This window comes from Equus asinus, chromosome 30, assembly GCF_041296235.1.
Source record: "Equus asinus isolate D_3611 breed Donkey chromosome 30, EquAss-T2T_v2, whole genome shotgun sequence".
In the NCBI taxonomy this organism is placed as follows: Eukaryota; Metazoa; Chordata; class Mammalia; order Perissodactyla; family Equidae; genus Equus; species Equus asinus.
The window spans coordinates 14186780-14211165 of record NC_091819.1 but is presented as its reverse complement, the minus strand read 5'-3'; the positions used below and the strand labels follow the sequence as shown (position 1 = coordinate 14211165).

The 24386-nt window shown below is 34.9% G+C and overlaps 1 protein-coding gene across 1 annotated transcript in view; it reads left to right on the top strand.

The window, feature by feature from the left end:
• Positions 1–24386, top strand: part of USH2A (usherin) — a 743449-nt gene that overhangs the window by 52200 nt on the left and 666863 nt on the right. Inside the window, exon 4 of the mRNA XM_070501449.1 lies at positions 9843–9975. Coding sequence (XP_070357550.1) covers positions 9843–9975 — 133 coding nt within the window. The remainder of the gene's footprint in view (positions 1–9842; positions 9976–24386) is intronic.

The following is a 24386-nucleotide window of genomic DNA, read 5'->3' as shown; positions in this document are numbered from 1 at the left end:
TAAGAGAGTTTGATGTACTGGCAGCCAAATGACAAATCTGTTTCAAGGAGGAGGGAATGATCAGCTCTATCAATGCTGTTGATGGTGCAAATAAGATGAAAGCAGAATTTGCCATTTGCTTTTAACCTCACGGAAATCATTGGTGACCATGGTAAGGGAGTTGCGATGGTGTGGCAGGCACAAAAATGTTGGAGTGCGCGAGCTTGAGTGGAGGGACGCATTCATGGAGGGAGTAGCCTGGCACAGATGTCAGGACCTGAGCATGAAGAAGAGGTGCCCTTGGGGGCAGGGGTGTCATGACAACTGGAAATTGGTTAGGTGTAAGAGAATCAACCAAAAAAGTACATACAATGAGGATAAGGGGAGCCCGGTTTCTCCCTTTCAAAGAAGGGAATTGAAAATATGGGAAGAGAGAAAACTAGAATGAACTCTAGGGTCTTGGGTTAGAATTGAATTTATCAGTGTAATCTCATTTTATCTATGTATGTGTGTGCATACATATGTGTGCATAAATATATATGCATAGATATAGAAATAAATGTGTATGTGTATGTCTCTCTATCTCTCTCTCTATCTTTCTGTCTGTCTGTAATCTACCTTAGCCGTTCTTCTGATAGATATCTATTCCCTGCCTCTGTCCACTGAGAGGGAGAGGGAGGGTCTAGGAGTAGTAACACCCAAATAACATGAATATGCTTAGTACTGAATCTTTGTTCCTCAATGTCATTCATCACGTAAGGAACCAAATTTCCTTGGAGGAATGGATGAGTCCAGGGCCCAGGGAGGGAAGTACAAAAATAAGCCTGGGACATCTCACGTCAGAAAGCAAGAAGATGCTCAAAGAATTATGAAGACATGTGAATGTGACACAGAATCCAGCTTTATGGGGCCTCCACTGTCTAAACATGGGACAACTTGAGCATTGAAATTGACATATGTATTGTATCATATCCCACTGAATAACGTAAGGATTCACGAGTCCATACAGATACAAATAAGTAAATGCAAACAATGAAAGCTTCATAAGAAACAGGATATTTACACAGTCTCAAAGTATCTACTCACAAAATGACTATTACTTGCAAAAGGAAATTTTGTATTTTTACAGTAGAGAAACCTGGCAGATACCACCTTAATCCAAATGATTAAAGTTAACTGCATCAATAATGGAACAAATGGCAATGATGTATCACATGGTAAGATGTAATGAGATGATCACTGAATCACCTGAATGCAATCATGAGGAAACATTAGACAGACCCAAATTGAAAGCAATCTACAAAATAAGTAGACTGTAGTGTGCAACAGAGTTAAGATCATGAAAGCCAAGGCAAGATTGAAGAACTATTGCAGATCAAAGAAGGCGATCTAAGAGTCATGACAACTAAATGCAACATATGATTCTGGACTGGATTTATCTATAAAGGACGTTTTTGGGACAATTGTCACAACTTGAATGGCATCTGAGACTAATACGGTAGTGATGTGTCAATGTTAATTTCCCGATTTTGATGGTTGTATTGTGGTTATGTAGGAGAATGTGTTTTTTTGTAGTGAATGCATGTACAGAGGTCATTCACCCCCCAACCTTCCAAGGACACTGAGCCAGGGCCCCACACAAAGGAATGTGTCTGGGCTCAGGGCCAAAGATGGCCACTTCGGCCTTGACTCGAAGGCACAAGTTACAAAAAATACGTCCTGTGTCATGTTCCTTGCTGGCCACCCCGACGGGCACCTGACAGGACTTTAGAAACATCCTATCCGTGGGAACAAAAAAGGTAAAAACACCACATCCGTGGGAGCAAGAAGAAATAACCCAAAATATACAAATGTCTGAAACCCTGAGTCGAAACCCAGAGAAACCTTAGGATAAAAGGGAGTCACAGGCATAGAATAATTGGAAGTCTCACTGAGGAAAGGACGCTTTGCCTCGGACCCGGAGAATCGGCACTCCCACCCGCTGTACAAACCATTGGGACTTCCCTGGCTGATTGTGATATGGATGTTATAAATACCAATTTGTTGTTCCTCCTTTCTCCCTCCCTACTCCTTGTTCTGTTTCCCTTTATCAATAAACTTTGATTACTTAAACAACCAAGTAGCCTTCTTGCCCTTTGCTGTTGCGGGCAACAATGTACTACTATATTCAGGGATAATGGGTTAATATGTCAGCATCTTAATCTCAAATATTTCAGAAAAATAATTCTTGTACTGTTCTTCAACTTTCTTGTAATTTTGAGATATTTTTTAAATAATAAAAAACAGAAACCATCAATTGAGCTGCATTACAGAGAGAATAGGAAGAGAGAAAATGGGAAAGGCGAGTAGAGACAATTGATTGAGAAATCCCACTATAGTGGGAAGGAGACAATAGGGAAGCATTTGGAGGAGCAGGATTCTAAGATGATTTCTCTGTCCCTAAGCACTCTATTCACATTTATTTTAATGAATTTACCACCTTGCATTGAATGTATTTTTGCATGCCTATTTCTATTGCAGATTGTAAATTCCTTGAAGAAAAGGTCTGTGTTTTACGTACTCCTTATGTGTAGCATGACACGTAAGAGATCATAACATGTTTATTAAATATTCAAGCAACGGAACCATTTTCAACGAAGCCATGGTTTTTAATGAAGGATATGATAAGCAGTTTTCTTCCTAAACATGGAAGAAAAAATAAGAAGTCGACTTACTTTTAAGGAGAGAAAATTGTAATTATAACAAATAAATAACTGCTAGATTTTGGGGTATAAAATACTGTAAAGATTACTAAGATGTTTTACAGCTAATTCTAATAATCTTTTGGAAATCATATGTTCTGTATATATAAAATAGAAAAAGAAACCAATGACATATTGAGATAATTCAGAGTGTAGAATATTGTGATGATTTGTGCACCAAAAGCAGTCTTAAATGTGGAATTGCACATGAAATGATCCTAGGCAGCATCTACAGAAAATGGACTGACTCTATCCTTATTCCTTGAGAAATCAACAATAAATCAGACCATTGGCAGACTTCTCATCATGTATATGTATAAATTGATAGCATTTTTTGAAGTAGAGAGAGAAAGAGAGTAATCTAATAGTTTGGGAAGAAGTGGCCACAAGAATTTCACATCCAGTTGAGATTGGACAACGAAAACTACTTACATTCCTATGTTAAATTTTTTTTTTTTTTTACTTTTTTTGCTGAGGAAGATTTGCCCAGAGCTAACATCTGCTGCCAATCTTCCTCTTTTCTCCTTTTATGTGAGCCACCGCCACAGAACAGTAGCTAACAAAACAAGTGATGCAGGTCTGTGCCCAGGAACCAAACCCGGGCTGCCAAAGTGGAGTGTGCCGAACTTAACCACTAACCCACTGGAGCTGGCCCTAAATTTTTAAAGATTGATTAAATTGGAGTCTTGTTAGTAGGAGGATGCAGTATATGAAGAACTTTAACAGATATCAAGGGGAGAAGAGAAAATCTAAATCATCATACCCAGGATGAAAACATGGTACAATTAGGCATGGATTTCTTCAAGGACCTGGCTTATCTGAGTTACTCAGACGGGAAAAGCAAAAGTGAGTGTGTGTGTAGGGGGTGGGGAGAGAGGGAAAGGGGGTGGGAGAGGGCAATGGAAGGAAGAGGATCAAGTGTTGAAACAAAATATATGAGCTTATGGGAAATGGAAAACAGAAACAAAAACAAACAAGAAAAATCTTTGAGGAACGTATATCTGTATATGAAGTCGTTTCCGTGTAGTATCCTTCTCACAGTCAAAGAGAATAAAGATGGAAACAGTTATTCAGTGAATTGAAATGGTAGTGGGAACATGTTCGCATTCCAAATATTTGTGGGCACCCCATGTGGTTAATTTCTACCAGAGCACCCTTCCCTGAATAATTGCTTCAACTTTTTTTTCATATTGTTTATATAAATATAGCTTACTAGATAATATTTCATAGCCTGGAGTATTTATTTACAATTATATAAAAACTCATGTTAGTAAACAAGGTCACTCTTCAAAGATGGAGAATCCATCTATGATACATTTTATGTTAGAAACTGGTGCCTTTTTTTATTGCTTAGAATTGCAACATAGTGTAGATTGCGTTGGTGGTTTTATTTTTGGAATATCAATTAGTCAGTCAATCAATTAGTATTTATTGAGCTTCTGCCTAGCACATAGGGCACGCTCATCAAATTTGCAAATGACACAAATCTTGGAGGATGGTAAGTACATTGGATGACAGACATAGCATCCAAAAAGATTTTGACAGCCTGGAGCAATGGGCTGAATCTAACAAGATGAAATATAACGTGGATAGATATAAATTCCTCTCCTTGGGTCCACAAAACTAACTGCATATGTACTGGATGGGGTGAATGTGATTTAGCAGTGATGTAAGTAAAAAAAGACTTCGTAATTTAGTGAATAGTCAGCTCAATTTATCAGTTTTAGCTCCATGATGCCATTGCCAAAAATCTAGCATGCAATTTTGGATTATATTAAGGTGATAATCCTGTTTCAATTTGGCAAGTCAGACCACACATAGAGGTTGTAGTATTTCTGGAGCCGCATTTTAAGAAGAGAGAGACCCAAAAACCATGTCGTACTTAGAACACTGCAGAAACTAAACATATTTATTCTCAAGAAGACTTAGGAGAAGAATGACATTTTCTTTACATCTGTGTAAGTGCTCTCAAGGAAAAGGGATAAGATGCTTGCTATGGTCTCAAAAGAGCTGGGACTTAGGAATTGAAGTTAGAAGGAGATATTTTTCAGTTCAATCATTTATAATAGTAGAAGTTGTTCAAAGATGAAAAGCTTCCCAATTTGGGGGATAATAACACTGCAGAGGGGCAATCGGAGAACTCAATCTAATTAAAGAATTCAGCATGGTACCAGGCATATGGCAGGCAATGGTATGGCTCATTGGGGATGTTAGCCCTTTTTGCTGTGGAAGGTGTTGACACAAAGCCTGAGTCATCACTGTGTGGAGTTACAGCAGAGAGACTCAATGGATGGGTCACATAAATTAGATGGCTGCTACTTCTAAATGCTAACTAGATGTAACTGACTAATTAAAATTGGTTAAAACAGGGGCTGGCCTGGTGGCATAGCAGTCAAGTTCACTTGCTCCACTTTGGTGACCTGGTGTTCACCAGTTCGCATCCTGGGCGTGGACTATGCACCGCTTATCAAGCCATGCTGTGCCTGGCATCCCACAAATAAAGTAGAGGAAGATGGGCGTGAGTGTTAGCTCAGGGCCAATCTTCCTCAAAAAAACAAAAACTTGGTTAAAACAGTCTCTGGAGCCAGTCAACCTTCTATGTGACCCCCTTTTTTTTTTTCAATTCTCTATGATTCGGTTTCATTATCTTTAAAATGAAGATAATAATAAACCTGCCTTGGGTTGCTGCAAGAATAAAAAGAATAAATGTGCAGAAAAATTTTAGAGCTATGCCCAACATGCTAATTTACAATAAAAGTGAACACTTTTTATAATGCTGAAGTAGTTGACAAAGGATTATTGGAAGATATAGGACCTGAGATATATGCTTTGAAAAATACTGAAAATCTAGGTAAAGGAAAGACAGTAGCAAGGTTGTTCCTGTAGGTAAAAGCTTGAATAAAGCATAGAGATGGATTTAAGCACTGTGTGGTCATCCGACAGCGAGGAGACCTCACCTGTTAGATTAGGTTGGCTGTTGGTGACTAGTTAGAATTGGATGGGATGAGCAAGGGGAAACCTCAGAAAATCTTCGCTGTAGGATGGTAAGCAGTAAGAAGGGCATTCTGCATATTCTCAGGAAGAGGAATAAAACACATGTGTGATAATTTAAAATAACTTTATGGAGTTTTCAGAATAAATTGCCTTCCTTATGCTTCAAAATTATAGATGGAATAGTAGAATCTTTTATGCAAATTCTTCTTTAATCTAGAAATAGAAATTCTATTTCAGGGCAATTTCTATTTCAGAAAGTCCAAGACATTTTTCCCTCCATAAAATTTTCCCTCTGGATTCCTATCCTAGTGGATTTCTTTTTTGTTTGAATTCCTTAGCATTCAAAATGGTCTTCTTTATATTTGTATTACCCATCATCATCTTTTGAGAGTGAATTTGAGTTCGAGATACGTTGCCACATTACTTTGTGTTAAATCTATAAAAAAAGGTGTTCTTCAAAATGCTGAAAATGGTTTTGCTTTAAAATGAAACCCATCAAATTAATGAAACTGATATTCTCGGGAAGCTTGTAAGTTAGCTCTGAGAAGGCAAGACTCACAGAGAAGAGCCAAAAATACGTTCTACTCCACACATTAATGGATTAAGGTATAACTTCTCAGAGCAGATCCTTGAAAAAGACAACACTTCATTAACTGAACTGAGTCAATACTTAAATCAAAAACAACCGTCATCATTTAAAGTGATTCACACACTCGTATATCACAATTACTTTGTTGTTTCATATGTACAAGTTCCTTGAGAGAAAGGATCATGACTTTATTTTCTTGGTGTAACTCATAAGGCCACTGTGAGTACTGGATTAATGCTTTATCGAATTAAATTTAAATTAGAAGAATATAGGCAACAGGGAAACTATAAAACTATTTCTCCAGCGAGGAAGTCCCCATAGGTACTCTATGAATTTCCTAGCCTCAGTCAACAGTTTCTTTTGGTTGTTGATGGCCAGCAGGGGTAGAATGGCAACAGATTTGGCATTTCTATGGAACAGGTGATTGTGGACAATTACAATATTCAGGTCTAGGTGGACTTGGTATTCTTTTTCCCCTTGGTAGCTTCACAGGTATTGTGTGACTTTTTGGAATTTTGAATTATACTCCCCTCTAGTCAAGCATGAGCATGATCAGAAATTCTATGTTTAAAAACAATCTAATACATTCTTGTGATCAAAGGAATGAGTACCGCCTATCACAGGGACAGAAATTCCACCTCCCCGAAAATGGTTAAAATAAAATATGGAACCCTGAGAGAATGAGGGCTCAGGAGTGACCTGCTCCCCTCTGTCTTCTTTCCAATGCAGTTTTGGATTTCTTAGGAAGGAATTTAAGGCTTTTCTACAACTGCTACTCGTTTTGTCAATTCATTCCTTGAAGCCACACCAATAAAAATGTACCAACTCCTCTAATCCTCATAGGGCTGGAGAATGAGATAGGAGGGAAGTTTACTTTAGCAGAAGGCTTTATTTCACAAATCAGAAATTCCATCATATATATTTCTATTCCCGTAAATAACTGGCAAGGGAATCATCAGAATGAGCTATTGCAAAAAGCCATCTTCATCTTCACAGTGTGATGGGGCCCCAGACCAGAATTGCAAAGTAGTTTACAGAATCTTGGAATATAAAACATGGTACAGAACATCAAAGAAGATTTAATCTTATTTATAGAAAGGTGGTGAGTAGGGGAGGGGACAACAGACGAGAGTGGCTTGGGATCATCATTAATCATTTTTTAAGTGCCAACAAAGTTAAAACATCCTTCTGGAATTCACTGCAAGTGACACTGAATCCTTGTACTAAGCAAATATGTGATGAGTTGATAAAAAAAAGAAAAGGAAGGTCCTGAACTCTTGACTACAGATATAATACAGTGAATACAGAAAATCAAAAACATGCTTTCTATCTGACTCAAAATAAAGGTGCACTTAAACTTGTAAAAGACAACATTTTTATTTGAATGATATGACAGAACTGTCACAGGAGTGTTACCTGCTATAAAGAAAGCCTAAGAATTATTACCTTTATTAGACCGGTGACACTGAGCTTTAGCCATACATTTCTAACTTCTGTCCCTCTACAGAGACAATTTTCTTTTCTTAAATAAACTGTCATGCTAGTGTTAATATATTGTTGGCTCTCTCATGCTCTGAGAATACTGCTGATATAAAACATGTATATGTTAGATTGGTAATAGTATCTTTAGTGTAGCTGACTAGAACAAATGTGTTTCTCTCATGGCTGTGCTAATGTGATAAAGGAAAATTGGCTGTTCATCAGCTTTTGGCTGGGTAAAGACAGTAGAGATGGAACCACATTCTTTTTTATGCATTAATACCATCGAGAACTTTTCACTAGTTATATTTCATGTGCCTGCATGTTGCGCGAAGATGTTGTAAAACATGAGATAATGCTACAAATAACAAAGTAGAAAAGCCTGTATCTTTTATAATGATAACAGTCAAACACCAAATGACAGTAACAGGCTGTAAAAAATGGAATGCAAAAAAAAAAAAGAAAAAGAAAATCCAGCCGTAGTACCCAGTAGAGAGGTATATATCCAGATCCACAGGGAGTTGGTGTATGATTATATGATTTTAGGTCTTTATGTTAAAGCTTTGTTTTATAATTAAGTAAAATGCAACACTGGGTCAGTGAATTTAAGAACTGGTTTAAATGAAGGCAAGTTGGAAAGAATGAAGAAAAGCCATATGGAATAACTTTTTGAAAAATTAATATTACCGAGTAATTCTGGTGATTATGATGTTAACTCTTAGGTTTTGTTTTGTTTTGTTTTTGAGAGGAGTTTGTTGAAAGGGGTTCTTCAGGCAATCAGCCACATAATGATTTAAAGTTGCCAGAGAACAGTTTATTTTCATCAATTTTTGCAAGGCCATTTTAATACAATAGCATTGTGAATGCTACGATTTGATATACTTTTTATTAAAATGTTAGCATCTAACCTTTCAACTACAAGACATTAAATTTCTCTTTCTCTCTCTCTCTTTCTCCACCCTCACCCCTATCCCCGCCTTGTATTGTTCATTTCAGTCCTTTTACTAATTAGAGTACCAATGATGCCTTTTGAATTTAAGTTAAAAACACTTGAACAGGACTATTTGTAGAGACTAAAGTTGATGTCAAAACAGCTAATCGGTTTGTTCAAAATATATGCAGTCATTAAAGTTTTTCTGTAGATACCACCTATGAAGTAGTCTGCGTAAAAGCTGGATTGAATTGCTATTCAGCGATCGCGTCTCACAAACAAAAATTTCATAATTTTCTATGGTGTAATCCAGGGATTGTCAAGCTACAATTCATGAGACAAGTCTGGCTGGTCATTTGTTTTTATAAATAAAGTTTTATTGGAACATGGCCATGCTCAATCGTTTATTTATTGCATATGGCTCTTTTCCTATTACAACAGCAGAGTTGGGTAGTTGTGATCTGGACTGTTTGGACCAGAAAATCAAATCATTTGGCTGGCAAATAAAAAAATATTTATTCTCTGTTTAAGGAAAAGTTTATTGACCCCTGGTGTAAAGAGTTGTTAGATTGCCTGATTAATTAGCTTAGAATATGATTGGCAAATGTTTATGTTATTCTGTATTGGAGAAGTACAACTGAAAATTGCCAGTTGGATACCAACGCCTAAGAAAGTAAACTTTCCAAGAAGTATTTTGTACAGCAACTTGAATTATGTCCACATGCAATCCATTTTTGGTATATCTCGTTTTGAATTTCTCCCTTTTGTATTCATTTCTCTTTATTTCTAAATAACAACTTTAACTAGTATCTAAATAAACAATATATCCTAAAAAAACTGATGAAGGCATGGCAGTCAAAGCTGTTAAATATATGAGAGGAACAATTATGGTTACCTGTGAATACCCTAGTAGATACCATCGCAGCACAAAACTACAAAACGTAGGATTGTATCTAGATCTATAAACACACAGATATATTATTGAGCCATTAAAAGAAATTATTTTCAGTCTTTCCAACCGAATAAATTGGAGAAGTAGAAAATTAGCTCGAAAAAGACTGCTGGAATGCAGTCATTATAAAACAAAAGGTTATGCAATTAAAATAATGATGGTGATAATTTCTTACAGGTGCATCAGACAAAAATCAGTTTCTTCATTAATGGTTTGGAGGAGGATAATACAGCCTTTGATGCAAGAACTCTAACTGGTTCCATTACAGATTTTTCCTCTGGTACCATGCAAATAGGACAGAGCATCAATGGTAAGATTCTGACTCCAGAAAATTATCTTCTCCAATTATATTGTTTCTAAAAAAAAAGTCAAAAATAATATTTTAAAATTTATAAGTGTATTTGTTTCCTAGGACTGCGATAACAAATTAGCATCAACTGAGTGGCAGCTTAATACACCAGAAATTTATCCTCCCACAATTCTGGAGGCTGGGAGTCTGAAACCAACGATCCGTGGTGTTGGTTCTTTCTAGAGGAGCTGAAGGAGAATCTGTTCCATGCCTCTCTCTTTCTGGTAGCTTCTGGCAAACCTTAGTGTTCCTTGGCTTGTAGCTGCATGACTCCAGTCTCTGCCTCCAGCTTCACATGGCCATTTCCTCTGTGTCCTCTCCCCTTCTCTTCTCTTCTAAGGACACTTACGGTTAGATTTGGGGCTCTCCCTAATCCACTTTGGTCTCATCTCAAGATCCTTAATGACATCTGCAAAGACTCTTTTTCCAAATAAGATCACAGTTGCAGGTTCCAGGTGGACATATCTTTTGGAGGCCACCTTTCCACCCACTTTACCAGGCAAGCTTTAAAATTAGAACGTCTCTGTTGTCAATTTCAACATGTAATAAACTATTTTCTCTCTTTTTTCTGGTTTGCATTTTACTGGTAGGGCTCTTGTTAAAGTAGGACGTAGAATGTTAGACAGAATCTGAGAAATAATATTCAACATGTAATAACCTGGATTTACGGTGTTCCTATCTTCTTACCCTAAAAATGAGTCATATAGTTTAAGAAGATAATATACATTACATCTTAAAAAGAACAGAATTTGAATTTAAAATTATCTTGAAATAACTAGCACAATGGTCTATAAATTGTCTACACTTTAAAATGGGAATATCATTTTATATTATTAAATAATGCTCATTTTAAGAAAATCCAAACAATACGGAGCATTATGAAATACAAAGGATTTTCCATTTTTCTACCTTCGTAGATAGATAGTTAACTTTTTTAGACCCTACAAGAATTTTAGTACATATATCTAGAGACATGGTTATAAATATAATAATTTTCCAAAAATGACATTATAATACATATGCTTTCTCTGAGCCCTCTAAAAATAAATACTTCCCCTCCAAATATTATGACAAACATTTCATGTCAATATGCCTTCTCATTCAAAATGGTTGCATTGTGTACAATTGTATAGCTGTAACAAAAACCTTTCTAAACAGCCTCCTATTAATGGACATTTAGGTTATTTCTAGTATTTCAACGTTATTAGCATTGCACATATCTGTATTTTTGTATCTTTTTCTTTCTCTACATAGAAAACACTACATATAGCTGTATTTTTGTATCTATTTTTCTCTCTCTCTTCTCTAGTATGAACATATACACATACAAACATGGGCACTTGAACAATTGTCTGATTGTACAGTTTCTTAAGACCTTATGCTTTGGCGTCGATCTCCCTGAGTTCAAATTCCATCTCCCCCCTACTAGCCATGTGACCTCGAACAATTTTATAATGTCTCTAAACTGTAGTTACCTCAAATTTAAATTGATGATAATAATGATGATTTTACAATTATATTGTAAGAATCAAATATGTCTTGAAAAGCATACTGTTTCTCCAGCATCTGGTGCACAGTAGTTGCTCAATATTTGTTGAATAAGTGCATAACTGTGACTTCTATATACTAAGCCATATTAATATGTAATGTATTAATACTATTATAATTATTTCCCTAACATAAATCTATAGAAGTTGAATAGGTAGGTTGAAGTATATGGCCACTTTATATTTTAATAACATATTAGAAAGATTACTCTAACGCATAACAACAGACTACCTCCAGAAAGGTTGTGAAAATGTACAACCTTATTTAAAAATATAGTCAAGTACTTGCTTCCTTAAATACCAACTGACCTTGAAAATTACCCATTTTTTTCACATTTGCCATTTGTCTCATTGGACAATATTGTTGGATGGTGCCTCAGAATTATTTGGCCATTAGTGAGTTTGAATAGCCTTCCACATATGCCTTGATCATTTACATTTCACTTATGAATTCTTTGTTCATGTTGTGTGCCCATATTTACACTCTGGAATTTCTTATTTATATGTAAAAGCTCTCTAATGTCAAGAATATTATGTTGCACGTGTTTTTCCAGTTTTTAGATAGCCTAATAACTTTGCATTATAGAAATTTAAAAATATTATTTTAAATTTTTAGTGATGGCATAACATGCATACAACATAATACAAAAATATTATGGGCACATCTTGACAAATTTTTAATCCATGTATATAGCTGTGTAACTCTCATCCAGAAAAAGTTATAGAACATTTCCTGTATCTCAAAGACCCATAGCGAATACCAGCTCTAAAAGTAAACACAGAATAGTGTCACCATAGGTTAGTGTTGCCTATTCCTGAACTCATGCAAATTAAATTAAGCCAAAAGTGCTTCTGTGTTGGATTCCTTTTGCTCAGCACCGTGCCTGTGAGATTTATCTATATTGTATGTTGCTCTTTCTTTAGCTTTAGGAAATACTTTAGTTTTCTAAAGTGCATGTTCCAAGCAGCAATATTGGAGAATTTCAGCTGTTCCTCCTCTTTACTAACACTTAGTATTGTCATGTTACTGTTGTTTGCCTTTCTAGTGGGTGTGGTGTATTTCCTGATGACTGATGATATTGAAAACATTTCATGTACTTATTGATCAGGTAGATATACTCTTTTGTGAAGTACCTATTTAAGTTTTTTACCAATTTTTTAATTGGATAGTCTGTCTTTTTATTATTGATATATAGGAGCTCTTCAATATTTTGAACATGAATTCTTTGACATATACACGGATTGCAAATATCACTTTCTGGGTTATGGCTTACATTTTCATTCTCTTAATGATATTCTTGGATCAACAGAGTTTCTTACTTTTAAAGAAGTCCAATTACTAATTTTTATTTTATACTTAGTACTTTTTATGTCCTGTTTAGGATATCTTTGCAAATCCTGATATCATGAAGATATTCTCCTGCACTTTATTCTAGAAGTGTTATTATATTACCTCTCAAATTTAGGCCTATGTTCTATCTAGAATTGATTTTTGACCATGGTATGAGGTACGGGTCAAGATTTATTTTTTTCCTATCTGAATATCTAATTGATCTAGAAACATTTTCTTTAAACTCATCGTCATTTCTCCACTGCTTGGCAGGGGTAACATTGGTGCAAATTTTCTATCTGTATGCATGAAGATGGGTATCTTTCTAAGTTCTCTATTTTGTTCTAAAGATCTGTTTGCCCATACTTGAATCAAAAATTTAGTTTTCATTATTGTAGCTTCATAAAAGTCTTAATATCTAGAAGTGTTTAATTTCTCCAGCTTGTTGCTTCTTTCAAGATTGTTTTGTATTACATGAATTTTAGAAGCAGTTTTCACAAAAATTTTGCTAGTTTTCACAAAAAATTTAAATCATTAACTCAATTTTTGGAGAATGGAAATCTACACAATATTGTCTTCCAATCCATGAACATAGTGTGTTCCTTCATTTCTCCCAGAAACGTTTTTGGTTTTCAATATAGAGGTCTCACTGATATTTCTAAGACTTAGTGCTGTGTTTCTGGTTCTTTGTTCAGAGAATTATGCTTGGGATTGTTTTTAGACTTCATTTTCTAGTTTTGTTTCTATTATACACAAATATCATCAGTTTTTATATTGACCTTAAGTCCAATGACCTTGCTAAATTTTAATTCTAATAGTTATACAATCCCATCATTGATACATAGTATGCGCTCAAATCTTTTCAAATGTTTGCAATAAATGCACAAGTGGCCCTGACTTTAGAGTTGTCATAGAGATATTTATAGGTGGCATTATTATTATTAATTTTGAAATAATGTAAAATTTCAGTTTGCTTTCCCCTATGACCTGAGTTATCTAGACATGTGTCTAGTTTAAAGAAAGAAAGTGTATATTTTTAATATTCAAAACACATTATAAACACTGTGCTGAAATTTCCAAGCTCTGGTGTCAAATAAACCCAGAATTGAATCCAATCTAGTGTGTGCCTTTGATCCAAATATGTATCTTTTTCAAGTCTTAAGGTTCAAATCTATTAAATAATGTTTTAATAAATAATTCTATAGAGATATAAGAATTATATGAAATAATGTATGTCTAGAATATGTTGCTTGTCATATAGTAAAGATCAATAAGTGGCAGCTATTATTAACCTCTTTGAACATCTGTCTTCTTGTGAGACAGAATAAGAAATTTGTGAAGCAATTTCCATAGAATTCTTGAGAGATCAAAAGAAAGAATGTCTATAAATGACTCTATTATTTTAATTTGTGTATGCTCTTTGATCAAGCTAGACCTATATGAAGAAGTAACATTTTAAGGAATCTATACATTTAGGAACTTGGTTTAAGTAATTAGAATATTGAAGAATTTTATAAAGCACTCTGAATGCAGAATTTCTTAATAACACACTAAATCTTGTGAGCTTTATTTCAATATTTAATCCCCATTAGTACTTCTAAAAGTGTTTTATTGCACCAAATGTTGCTCAAAGTACTTGATAGTGTTGTAAATTTGTCTACTATGCACTATGGGGTTGAAATGACTTACTTCTATTCCACTTCCGTATACTAAATGTTGAATTAATGCCTCAAAAGGACAGTGTGGACTGAATATGATACTCATTTTTATACTGTGTAAAAATTTATCTTCTGATTAGAAAACATATCATTGGAAAAGGGTTTCTTTCAAATGTTACTTAGTTTTTATTACAATTTTCTCCTTAAATTCTGAGTATCAGTGAGCTACGTGAGGAAAAGATATTTAAAAATAATTTTTATCTTTATTCTATCAATTTATAGGTACAGTTGTACCTACTGTATCTTTTCTCTAATTAGAGATGGCATATAGACTGGCTCATTACTTCTGCCTAATGAGCCAGGCTCCATGCCACCTCTCTAATCAGAAAAGAGATAGGTACAGAATGTTCCCATGGACTTATTATAAATCATTTTCTTTCTCTCGCTTGCTCCTTTTTTTAATCAAAAAATTAAGTCGCTGTCCTCCATACTTTTGTCCATATCCAAGATGGTTTCGCTCAGGAGAGGTAATTGTGCAAGAGATTATTGCGAGCTGAATTAAAGGCGCTCTCATGCAGTGCCAGGCCGGCTGTCTCTGCTTTGGAACAGACACTGCCTGAGACACAGTCACGTCAAACGAAGGCCTATAGGAGATCAAGATGGCTTTTATTTCTTTCTCTGGCTAGGCTTAACTTGTTTCTCTGTTTCTGCACCCAGGAAGCAACAACTTTTCACATGAGTGTTGGCTGCTATAGAGCTTTTTCTTTGGGTCTCGTTTTTAACTAGCATAACTTTCTAGAAAAATATGTTGCCAATGACACTTTCTGTTGCTGCAGTCCGTGTCTTTGCCTCTGTTAGGAAATTAACCAATGGAACAAATGAATGCTTTTCACTGAGCCCTGTATACATATTAATGGGATATGTATCCATTTAATTTTTGATGGGATAATCTGATTTGGTCAGGCTGATTTTTAAATATACAAATAGAAACACCTTAGACCATCCACATCAACCAAGATGTGTCTGTCCCCTTTCAGACCGTTTTCTTCCGTTGTAGGTTTATTTCAATGCCTCCAGTTGGGTGTAAAACCTAGGAGAGGTGTGGTAGCAGACGTGTAATTGTAAGGAGTCTCTAAAGTCATCATGGTAACAAACTACAACAGTCCTCCAAATTTTGTATTTAAAAATACAAAATCAGAGGCTAGCCCAGTGGTGCAGTGGTTAAGTTCACGTGCTCCGCTTAGGCAGCGTGGGGTTCACTGGTTCAAATCACGGGCATGGACATATGCACTGCTTGTCAAGCCATGCTGTGGCAGGCATCCTATGTATAAAGTAGAGGAAGATGGGCACAGATGTTAGCTCAGGGCCAATTTTCCTCAAAACAAAACAAAACAAAGCAAAATCATGTGAAGCAAAATTTTTCAGAGCTATTTCTGAACTCATTTATCAACAGAGTTATAATTTCTCTTTAAATATGGGAAATTCTATATTATGCATTTAAAAATGTGTAGCTTTTTCTTAAAAAAGTAATTGATGATTAAGGAACCAATGAACATTTATTGTGTACCTATGAAAATGAATACACAGGGTAGAAAAAAAATCATCTAAAGATAACTCCAACTCCCCTTCCATGTCTTCTGTGTTTTGTATCTTTTTTTTTCTTTTTGTGGTGAGGAAAATTTGCCCTGAGCTAACATCTGTGCCAATCGTCCTCTATTTTATGTGGGATGCTGACACATCATGGCTTGATGAGCAGTGCATATGTCCATGTCTGGGATCCAAACCTGCAAACCCCAGGCCAGTGAAACAGAGAGTGTAAAGTTAACCACTGCAACACTGGGCTGACCCCTGTATTTTGTATCTTAATCCAGCTGCTTTTTCTTCATAATGGAGTTGGAATACTGCTCAATTTCTACTAGTGTCCATGGGTTAACATGTCTAACCTGAGCTAGGTAAGGAGTCCATTTTCCTTTTAGTTCAGGTGAAATTATGCTAAAATTTTTCTGAGAAAATTTTTTTTCGGAATTAGATAAAGAGAAAAGAAATAGAAAGGTTATGGAAATTGATGAATTAAGACAGGTAAACGGAATGGAAGAAGAGTATGAGAATAAGGCACATACAGGAATAGAGGGGTTTAATTACAGATAAAGTCAGTGTTTCAGATTACCACAGAAGAGATATCTAGGAATGCTGTCAGCACAATTGGCCAGCTATGTTCCAAAAATAAAAAGATCAGTTAAACCATACTATACTAAATAAAATCATACTAAATAAAAACTGCAGATGAATTAAAATTTAACTGTAAAATATGTAACCATGAAAGAGTAGAAGAAAATGAAGTAAAGTTTCTATAATCCTGGCATATTGAAGACTTTTATTAGCACGATACCATGGCCAGAAACACTAAAGGAAATTATTGAAACATCTGACTAATAAACTGAGAATTTAAAATTCAAACAGTGCTTATCATTTTGTACTTCATTTGGCAAGGAATAAAAAAGAGATAATACTAACGTTGGAAAGACTTTAGGATAACCTGGCTAACTATGGAAAGTACAAATGGTGAAAGCTATTTAATCTAAGAATTCTACTTGCAGGACATTATCTCAAGAATATAATTAGACAAGGCCTTAAATATGTACTCAGAAATGTTCCTTGTAGAATTATTTAAAGGAGCAAAGGATTGGAACTAGTTAAAAACTTCAGAAGGAAATTGATAGAATCATAATTCATACCTACAAAAGAAAAGTGTGCACCATTAAGAGAAATGAAATGTATCTATTTGTAGACATGGCAACAGGTTTCTGATGTGTTATTACATGAAAAAAGCAAGAGTGTGTAGTATAATATACTCTAAATTTAACATGGGTTGAGGAAATACAAATCTTCATTGGACATTTAACTCCTTGTACGTACAAATTATTATTGCTCCAATAATTAGTGCCTGAGAATCAAGGCATGAAATTTAGAATCAGAGAGAGCTGGATCTGTATCCCAACTCAGCTTCCTAAAAGCCAAGTGACTTTGGCAAAGAATTTAAGTTCTCAGTCCAATTTCCTAATTTGTTTCCTCATCTGTAAAATGCGTTTTATAATACATAGTTTTCAAGGTAATTGTAAAACTTATGAATAACATATACATGGTTCCTATTAGGTACTCAAAATTTTGCTGTCACGTATGTTAATGTTAATATTGCTAATTTAGATATTAAGTTTACTGGCTTTGTGAAACTTAAGTATTTTAAAATAATGGTCATGGGGCTCTATTCAATTTTTTTGGCTCCAAATCAAAATTTTCCAAGGTGGCAGAGGAAAAGAATGTTCAGTTTGGAGCAACGACATACTAGATGTTTAAAACTGCTGTATTTTGTATAGGTAAATTCCATGAAATAATTTCTTTCTCTCTTTAAAGATTAGCCCTTTCTGGTACTCTTCAATATTTCCGTTAGGTCCTGCGTTCCACCCGATGTTATTTCTCCTCAGCCTGAGGAACTTCTTTTTCCATTGCTTATGGTTCAGTTGGTGGGAACCAAACTCTCTAAGCTTTAGTCAAAACGTCTTTAAATGATCTTTGCTTTTGAGGAATATTTTCACTAGATGTAGAATTCTATATTGCAATTTTTTTCTCCGGCACTTTAATGATTTTTGTTTCATTGTCTTCTTGCCTTCATTTTTTCTGGTAAGAAATCAGCCATCATTCATGTCGATGTTTCCATGTAAATTTAAGATTTTCTCTTTGACGTTAGTGGTTTGAGTATGTTGTGCCTGCATGTAATTCATTGTATTTATCCTGGGTGAGGTTTGACCAGACTCTTGGCTCTGTAAGTTGATGCTTTCATTACTTTTGGAAGTTCTTGATAATTACCTCTTTAAATTTTTCTTTCTTTTTTTCCGTTTTCTTTCTCCTTTTCCTCTAGGACTTCAATCACATTTATGTTAGAACACTGGATATTATCCCACAGATCTTGAGCACATTTTTGTTTATTTCTTTTTGTCTTCTCTATTTTTTGTTTGTCTTCCTGTTTCTCTTTGGATTGTCTTGAAATTCACTGATCACTTTGTACTTTGTATCTAATCTGCTGTTAAGCCTATCTAGAAAATTCTCCATTTTTAATATCATACTCTTCATTTCCAGCATTTCCATTGGGCTGCTTCTTTGTAGATTCCATCTCTCTGCTCATATTTCCCCATATATTCACACATATTGCCACCATTTCCACTAGATCTTTTAGTATTTTCGTCCTAGATATTTTCAAATCCTTATTTGATAATTCCAAAATCTGGGCCATGTCTGCATTGCATCCTATTGGCTGTTTCCTTTCTGTACAATGGGCCACATTTTCTTGCTTCTTCATGTGTCTTCAAATATTTTTATTATTGTGTGCCAGACATTTTATATAAAAGAATGGAACAGATGGAAGTAAATAATATTTACCTCCAGAGAAAGGAGCACTGCTTGTTCTATCAGGCCTCTGGACTGTGTGTGTGTGTCTGTGTGTGTTGGGGAGAAGTGTGTAGGAGAAGAATACCATCAAACCGATTTGAAGTTGATCTGGATGTGGCCTTCATGACAGTTTTCATATTATTTAGTTCCCACTGGTTTCAGGTATTTGAGAATAGAGTCAGGATGGGTGCAGACTCACCGTGGAGCTGGCGCTCTTCGGAAGCCTAATCTGTCATTCAGCCTCCTTGTGGCTGCTTTCCTCTCTGATAGGGATGGGAGCAGCCCTGGGTCTCATGTCTCCTATAAAAGACTTGTTGCTTTCTAGAATTTAGTTCATTTAGATTTCTTTCTGTCCTCTACTTTCTGATGGATTGAAAAAATGATTTTGTAGCTTATCTGGCTTATTTTGGTCATTAGGTTGATAGCAAAGTGATGGTCTCTTGCAACTTGCTACATCTCCATCAGAAGCACAAGTTTAACTGTTATTGTAACATCTGATAGGTACCTCTTTTCTTTCTTTGACCAACTCCACGCTTTATCTCTGCAGCCCTCTAGGTTCTCTCAGCTGTGGCCAGTCTCTATACCCATTGGCCCCAAGGATTATTTTGGTAGAATTCGAGTATTGGCCTTCTAGTTTCTTCTTCTAATTTTTCCTGGAGATTTTTGGCTTTTGTGGGCCTTAACTCTACCTCTGACTTTTTAAACTTTTACTTCTGTTTTCTTTGGTTTGCCTGAAATCTATTTCCTGCCAATATTTAAAACTGAAACACGTTGAGAGTTCTTCACTTTTTTTGTTACATATGTAGCAGTCAGATCTGGCTCACTAGTGATCATGCGATTATGCTGAGCAGCATCTTTGCTTTTCACCTCAGTGTTTCCTAGCAGCTGCCTCTGTCCAGAGCAATCTTTTAATTACTTTGTGTAGCATATAAATTTCATGGTTTTCCCTTTTCCATTAGATATAGGCTTGCCTTTATCAGCTGTACCTTCTACTACCCTTAATCCAGTAATCTTTCAACTTCTCTGGGGTCTTCAATCAACGGATCTAAACAACTTCCCACTGTCCCTCACTCCCTTGATGTGTCCTGTCTTTTCTTACTCAGCCTAAGTTTCACGGCCAAATATTATAATCACTTCCTTGTACACACTTTGACTCTCCTGCTTTTTTTTTCTCACTTGCTGTATTGCCTTGATATTGCCACAGGACTAGTTAATATACCCAAACAGGATGACTTTTAATGCCTTAAATTTATGACCATAGACCTCATATGTGCCCCTAAGCTGCCCTGCAATCAGTCCATATTTCCCTCGTCCATTTACTTTCCCTGCCTATGACAACTGTGTACATGGTTAGATATATGTTCTCTCCTTATCCTGACTTACTCCTTATCCTGACTCTCAGCTGATGATATTATGTCCTACATCACTATGAAAATTAAAACGAATCATAAAAGAACTTCTATAGATTCCCACTGCTGTATTTACCCACCTCTGTCATATAATTTGGATCTTACCCAAGTTATTTCCTAGCGTTTTTCCCCATTTACTCCTATATTGTAAAATTTTCTTGTATTAATGGAATATTTTTAAGGACCTGGAAATATGCTGTTATTCTTCCTTTAAAAAAATTTCTTGATCCCATTTCCTCCACCAGCCACTGTTTCATTTCTTGATTTCTCTTTTTAAGTGAATCTCCCCCAAAGTATTGCCAACAATGCTGTCTTTAATTCCTCTTTTCCAATTCTATCAGCTAGTCAGGCTTTAGGTCACCACTGCATTTCGACTACGCATGTCAGATTTCTACAGACTTTCACATCTTAAATCTAATAGTTACTTTCAAGTTCTTATCTTACTGGACCCATCAACATCATTTAACAGACTTGAGATCACTCCTTCCTTGATACACTTTCTTCACTTGGCATCTTCAAAACGTATTAAAATAATTTAAAAAATCCTTAAATTTAAAGATCCTCCTCTCCTATTCTGTATTTACATTTGTCATTCTCATGTTTTTTTATACTTTTATTATATGGTTGAACCATATAAAATTGCCATTTTTATAGATTAAAAATGGCTAAATATTAATTATTTCAAATGACTCAACCTAATATATATGTAAGTATCCTTAAGTAATGTATGTTGTTATCTTCATGTTGTTAAAATTTACCTAAGTGGTTTCTTAGTATATTTTCAACTTGGCTTTTCCGTAAAAATTGTTTTTGAGAATTATTTTTTTGAGATATGGTTCATTCATTTTAGCTGCTCTATTAATATCCATTTTATGAATAAAAGCATATATTATTTATTTGTTCCCATGTTAAGAGTTAGGTTGTTTTCTCTTTGTATAATTTGTACAATTGTGTAATTAACATCTTGTAAATTTCTCCTTGTACACATTTGTTTTACTTCTTCCCTTGTAATCTGGAAAACCTTTCTTTTTCTTGCTTAATTGCCCTGGCTAGTAACTCCAGAACAATGTTGAATAGAAGTGGCAAAAATGAACATTCGTGTCTTGTTCCTGATCATAGGGGAAAAGCATTTCCTCTTTGGCCATTAAGTATGGTGTTAGCTGTGGATTTTTATAAATGCCCTTTATCAGATGAGGAAGTTCCCATGTTTCATAGTTTGTTGAGTGTTTTCATAATGAAACAGTGTTGGAATTTGGCTATTGCTTTTTCTGCATCTATGGAGATGATTTGGTTTTTGTTCTTTATTCTATCAATATTGTGCATTATTTGATTTTCACATGTTGAACCAGCCCTGCATCTCTGGAGTAAATCCTACTTGCTTATGGTGTATAATCCTTATTTATGGTGTTGGATTATGTTTACTAGTAATCTGTTGAAGATTTTTGCACCTATATTCATAAGACATATTGATCCGTAACTTTTCTTCTTGTGATGTCTCTACTGGTTTTGGTATCAGAGTTGGGTGACTTCACAGAATGAGTTGGGAAGTGTTCTTCCTCTTTTATTTTTTGGAAGAGCTTGTGAAGGATTGGTGTTATTCCTTCTTTAAATGTTTAGAAGAATTCACCAGTGAAGGCATCTTGTCTAGAATTTTCTTTGCGGAAATTTTTTACAACTAATTTAATCTCCTTACTTATCATCTCTCTATTCTGATTGTTTCTTCTTTAGTCAGTTTCAGTAGTTTATGTCTTTTTAGGAATTTGTCCATTATATCTAGGTTATCTAATTGTTGACATACAGTTCATAGAATTCCCTTATTAATATTTTCATGTCTATAAGGTCAGTTGGAATGTCCCCTCTTTCATTCCTGATTTTAGTAATTTAACTTTTCTCTTCTCTTTTTTTGGTTAGTTTAGGAAAAGTTTTGTCAAATTTGTTGACCATTCAAAGAACAAACTTTTGATTTTGTTGGTTTTCCCTATTGTTTTATATTATCTCTTTCATTTGCGTGTACTCTAATCTTTGTAATTTCTTTCCTTCTCTTTGCTTTGTGTTGAGTTTCCTCTTCTTTTCCTAATTTCTTAAGCTGATTATTGATTTAATAATTTTCTTCTTTAATATGTATTTACAGCTATAAATTTCTCTTGAATCACTGCTTTACCTGAAACTCATAAAGTATGATATATTTTGTACTCATTTTCATTTATCTCAAAAGATTTTTCTGGTTCTTGAGATTTCTTCTTTGACTCATTGGTTATTTGGGATGTGTTTATGTGGTATATTTTTTTCTATCTTTTAACCTTTAACCTATTTGTTTCTTTGAGTTTGTCTCCTGTAGAAAGCATATAGTTGGATCGTATTTGTGGTTTTGATATTGTTTCATTCTGCCAATATCTACTTTTTTATTGAGGCATTTAAACCATTTACATTTAATGTAATTACTGTAAGGTATCTGTGCCTATATAGTTTTGTTTCCTTCCCTCTTGTTATTGTCATACAAATTGTGTTGTTAGATGCCCATCAACACAGATTTATAGTTATTGCTTTATGCAGTTGTCTCTTAAATCAAAAGAAAAAAAGAATTACAAATAAAAATACATTTATATTGTTTTTTATATTTATCTATGTAGTTACCTTTAAAGGTGCTCTTTATTTCTTTATGTGGATTAGAGTTACTGTCTAATGTCCTTTCATCTCAGTCTAAAGGTTTACTTTACTACATCTTATAAAGCAGCCATGAATTCTCTACTTCCATGAATTCTCTCAGTTTTTACCTGGGAATGTAATATTTTTTCCTTCATATTTGAAGATAGTTTTACTGGAAAGGGAATTTTTGGTTGACAGTCTTTATTTCTTTCAGTACTTTAAATATGTCATCCTACTGCCTTCTGGCCTCCATGGTTTCTGATGAATTATCTGTTCGTAATCTCTTTGAAGATCCCCTGTATGAGATGGGTCATTTCTATCCTGATGCTTTCATAGTTTTCTCTTTGTCTTTCAGCAGTTTGATTATGATATATATATAAGTGTGGATCTCTTTGAATTTATCCTTCTTGGAGTTTATTGAGCCTCTTGGATGTGTAGGTTAACAGTTTTCACCAAATTTTGGGAGGTTTTAGTGATTATTTTTAAAAATATTCTTTCTGCTCCTTTCTAACTCTCTTCTCCTGGGATTCCAGTTATGCTTACATTAGTATACTGTATAGTGTCCCACAGGTCTCTGAGGCTCTGTTCATTTTTCTGCATTTTTTTCTTTTTAATCGTCAGACTAGATCATCTCAGTTGACCTATCTTCAAGTTCAATGATTCTTTCTTCTGTTCATTTGTATCTGTTGATGAGCTCCTTTAGTGAATTTTTCATTTTTATAATTTTTGTCTCTTTACTCATATTCTCTATTTGCTGAGGCATGCTTTCCTTTAGTTCTTTAGATATGATTTCCTTTAGTTCATTGAACATATTTTAAATGGTTGAGTTAGAGTCTGTCCAGTAAGTTTAATACGTGGTCTTACAATTGGTCCCGTTTCTATGGCTGCTTTTCCCCCCAAATGTGTATTAGCCATACTTTCTTGATCTTTGCATGTGTTATAATTTTTTGTTGAAAACTGGACATTTTAAATAATATAACATTGTGAATCTGGAAATCAGAGTCTTTCCTTTCCCAGGGTTTGTTGTTGCTGCTATTTGCTATTGTTGTTGCTGTTTGCTTGTTTAGTGACTTCCCTGAACAAATTATGTAAAGTCTATATTTTTGTCATATGTGGCCACTGAAATCCCTGTTCAGTTAGCATAGTACTCAGCTAATGATTGAACAGAAAATTTCTTAAATTCCTAGAACCAATGAGTTTTTCACTCTTTTCTGAAGTCTCTGTATGTGTGTTGCACCATGCCTTCAACACTCAGCCAGGTAGATTAGTACTCTTCTTTAGTCACTACCTCCTGCTTTACAGAGCCACAAGGTCAAGCAGAGGTGAGAGTTTAGGTTCT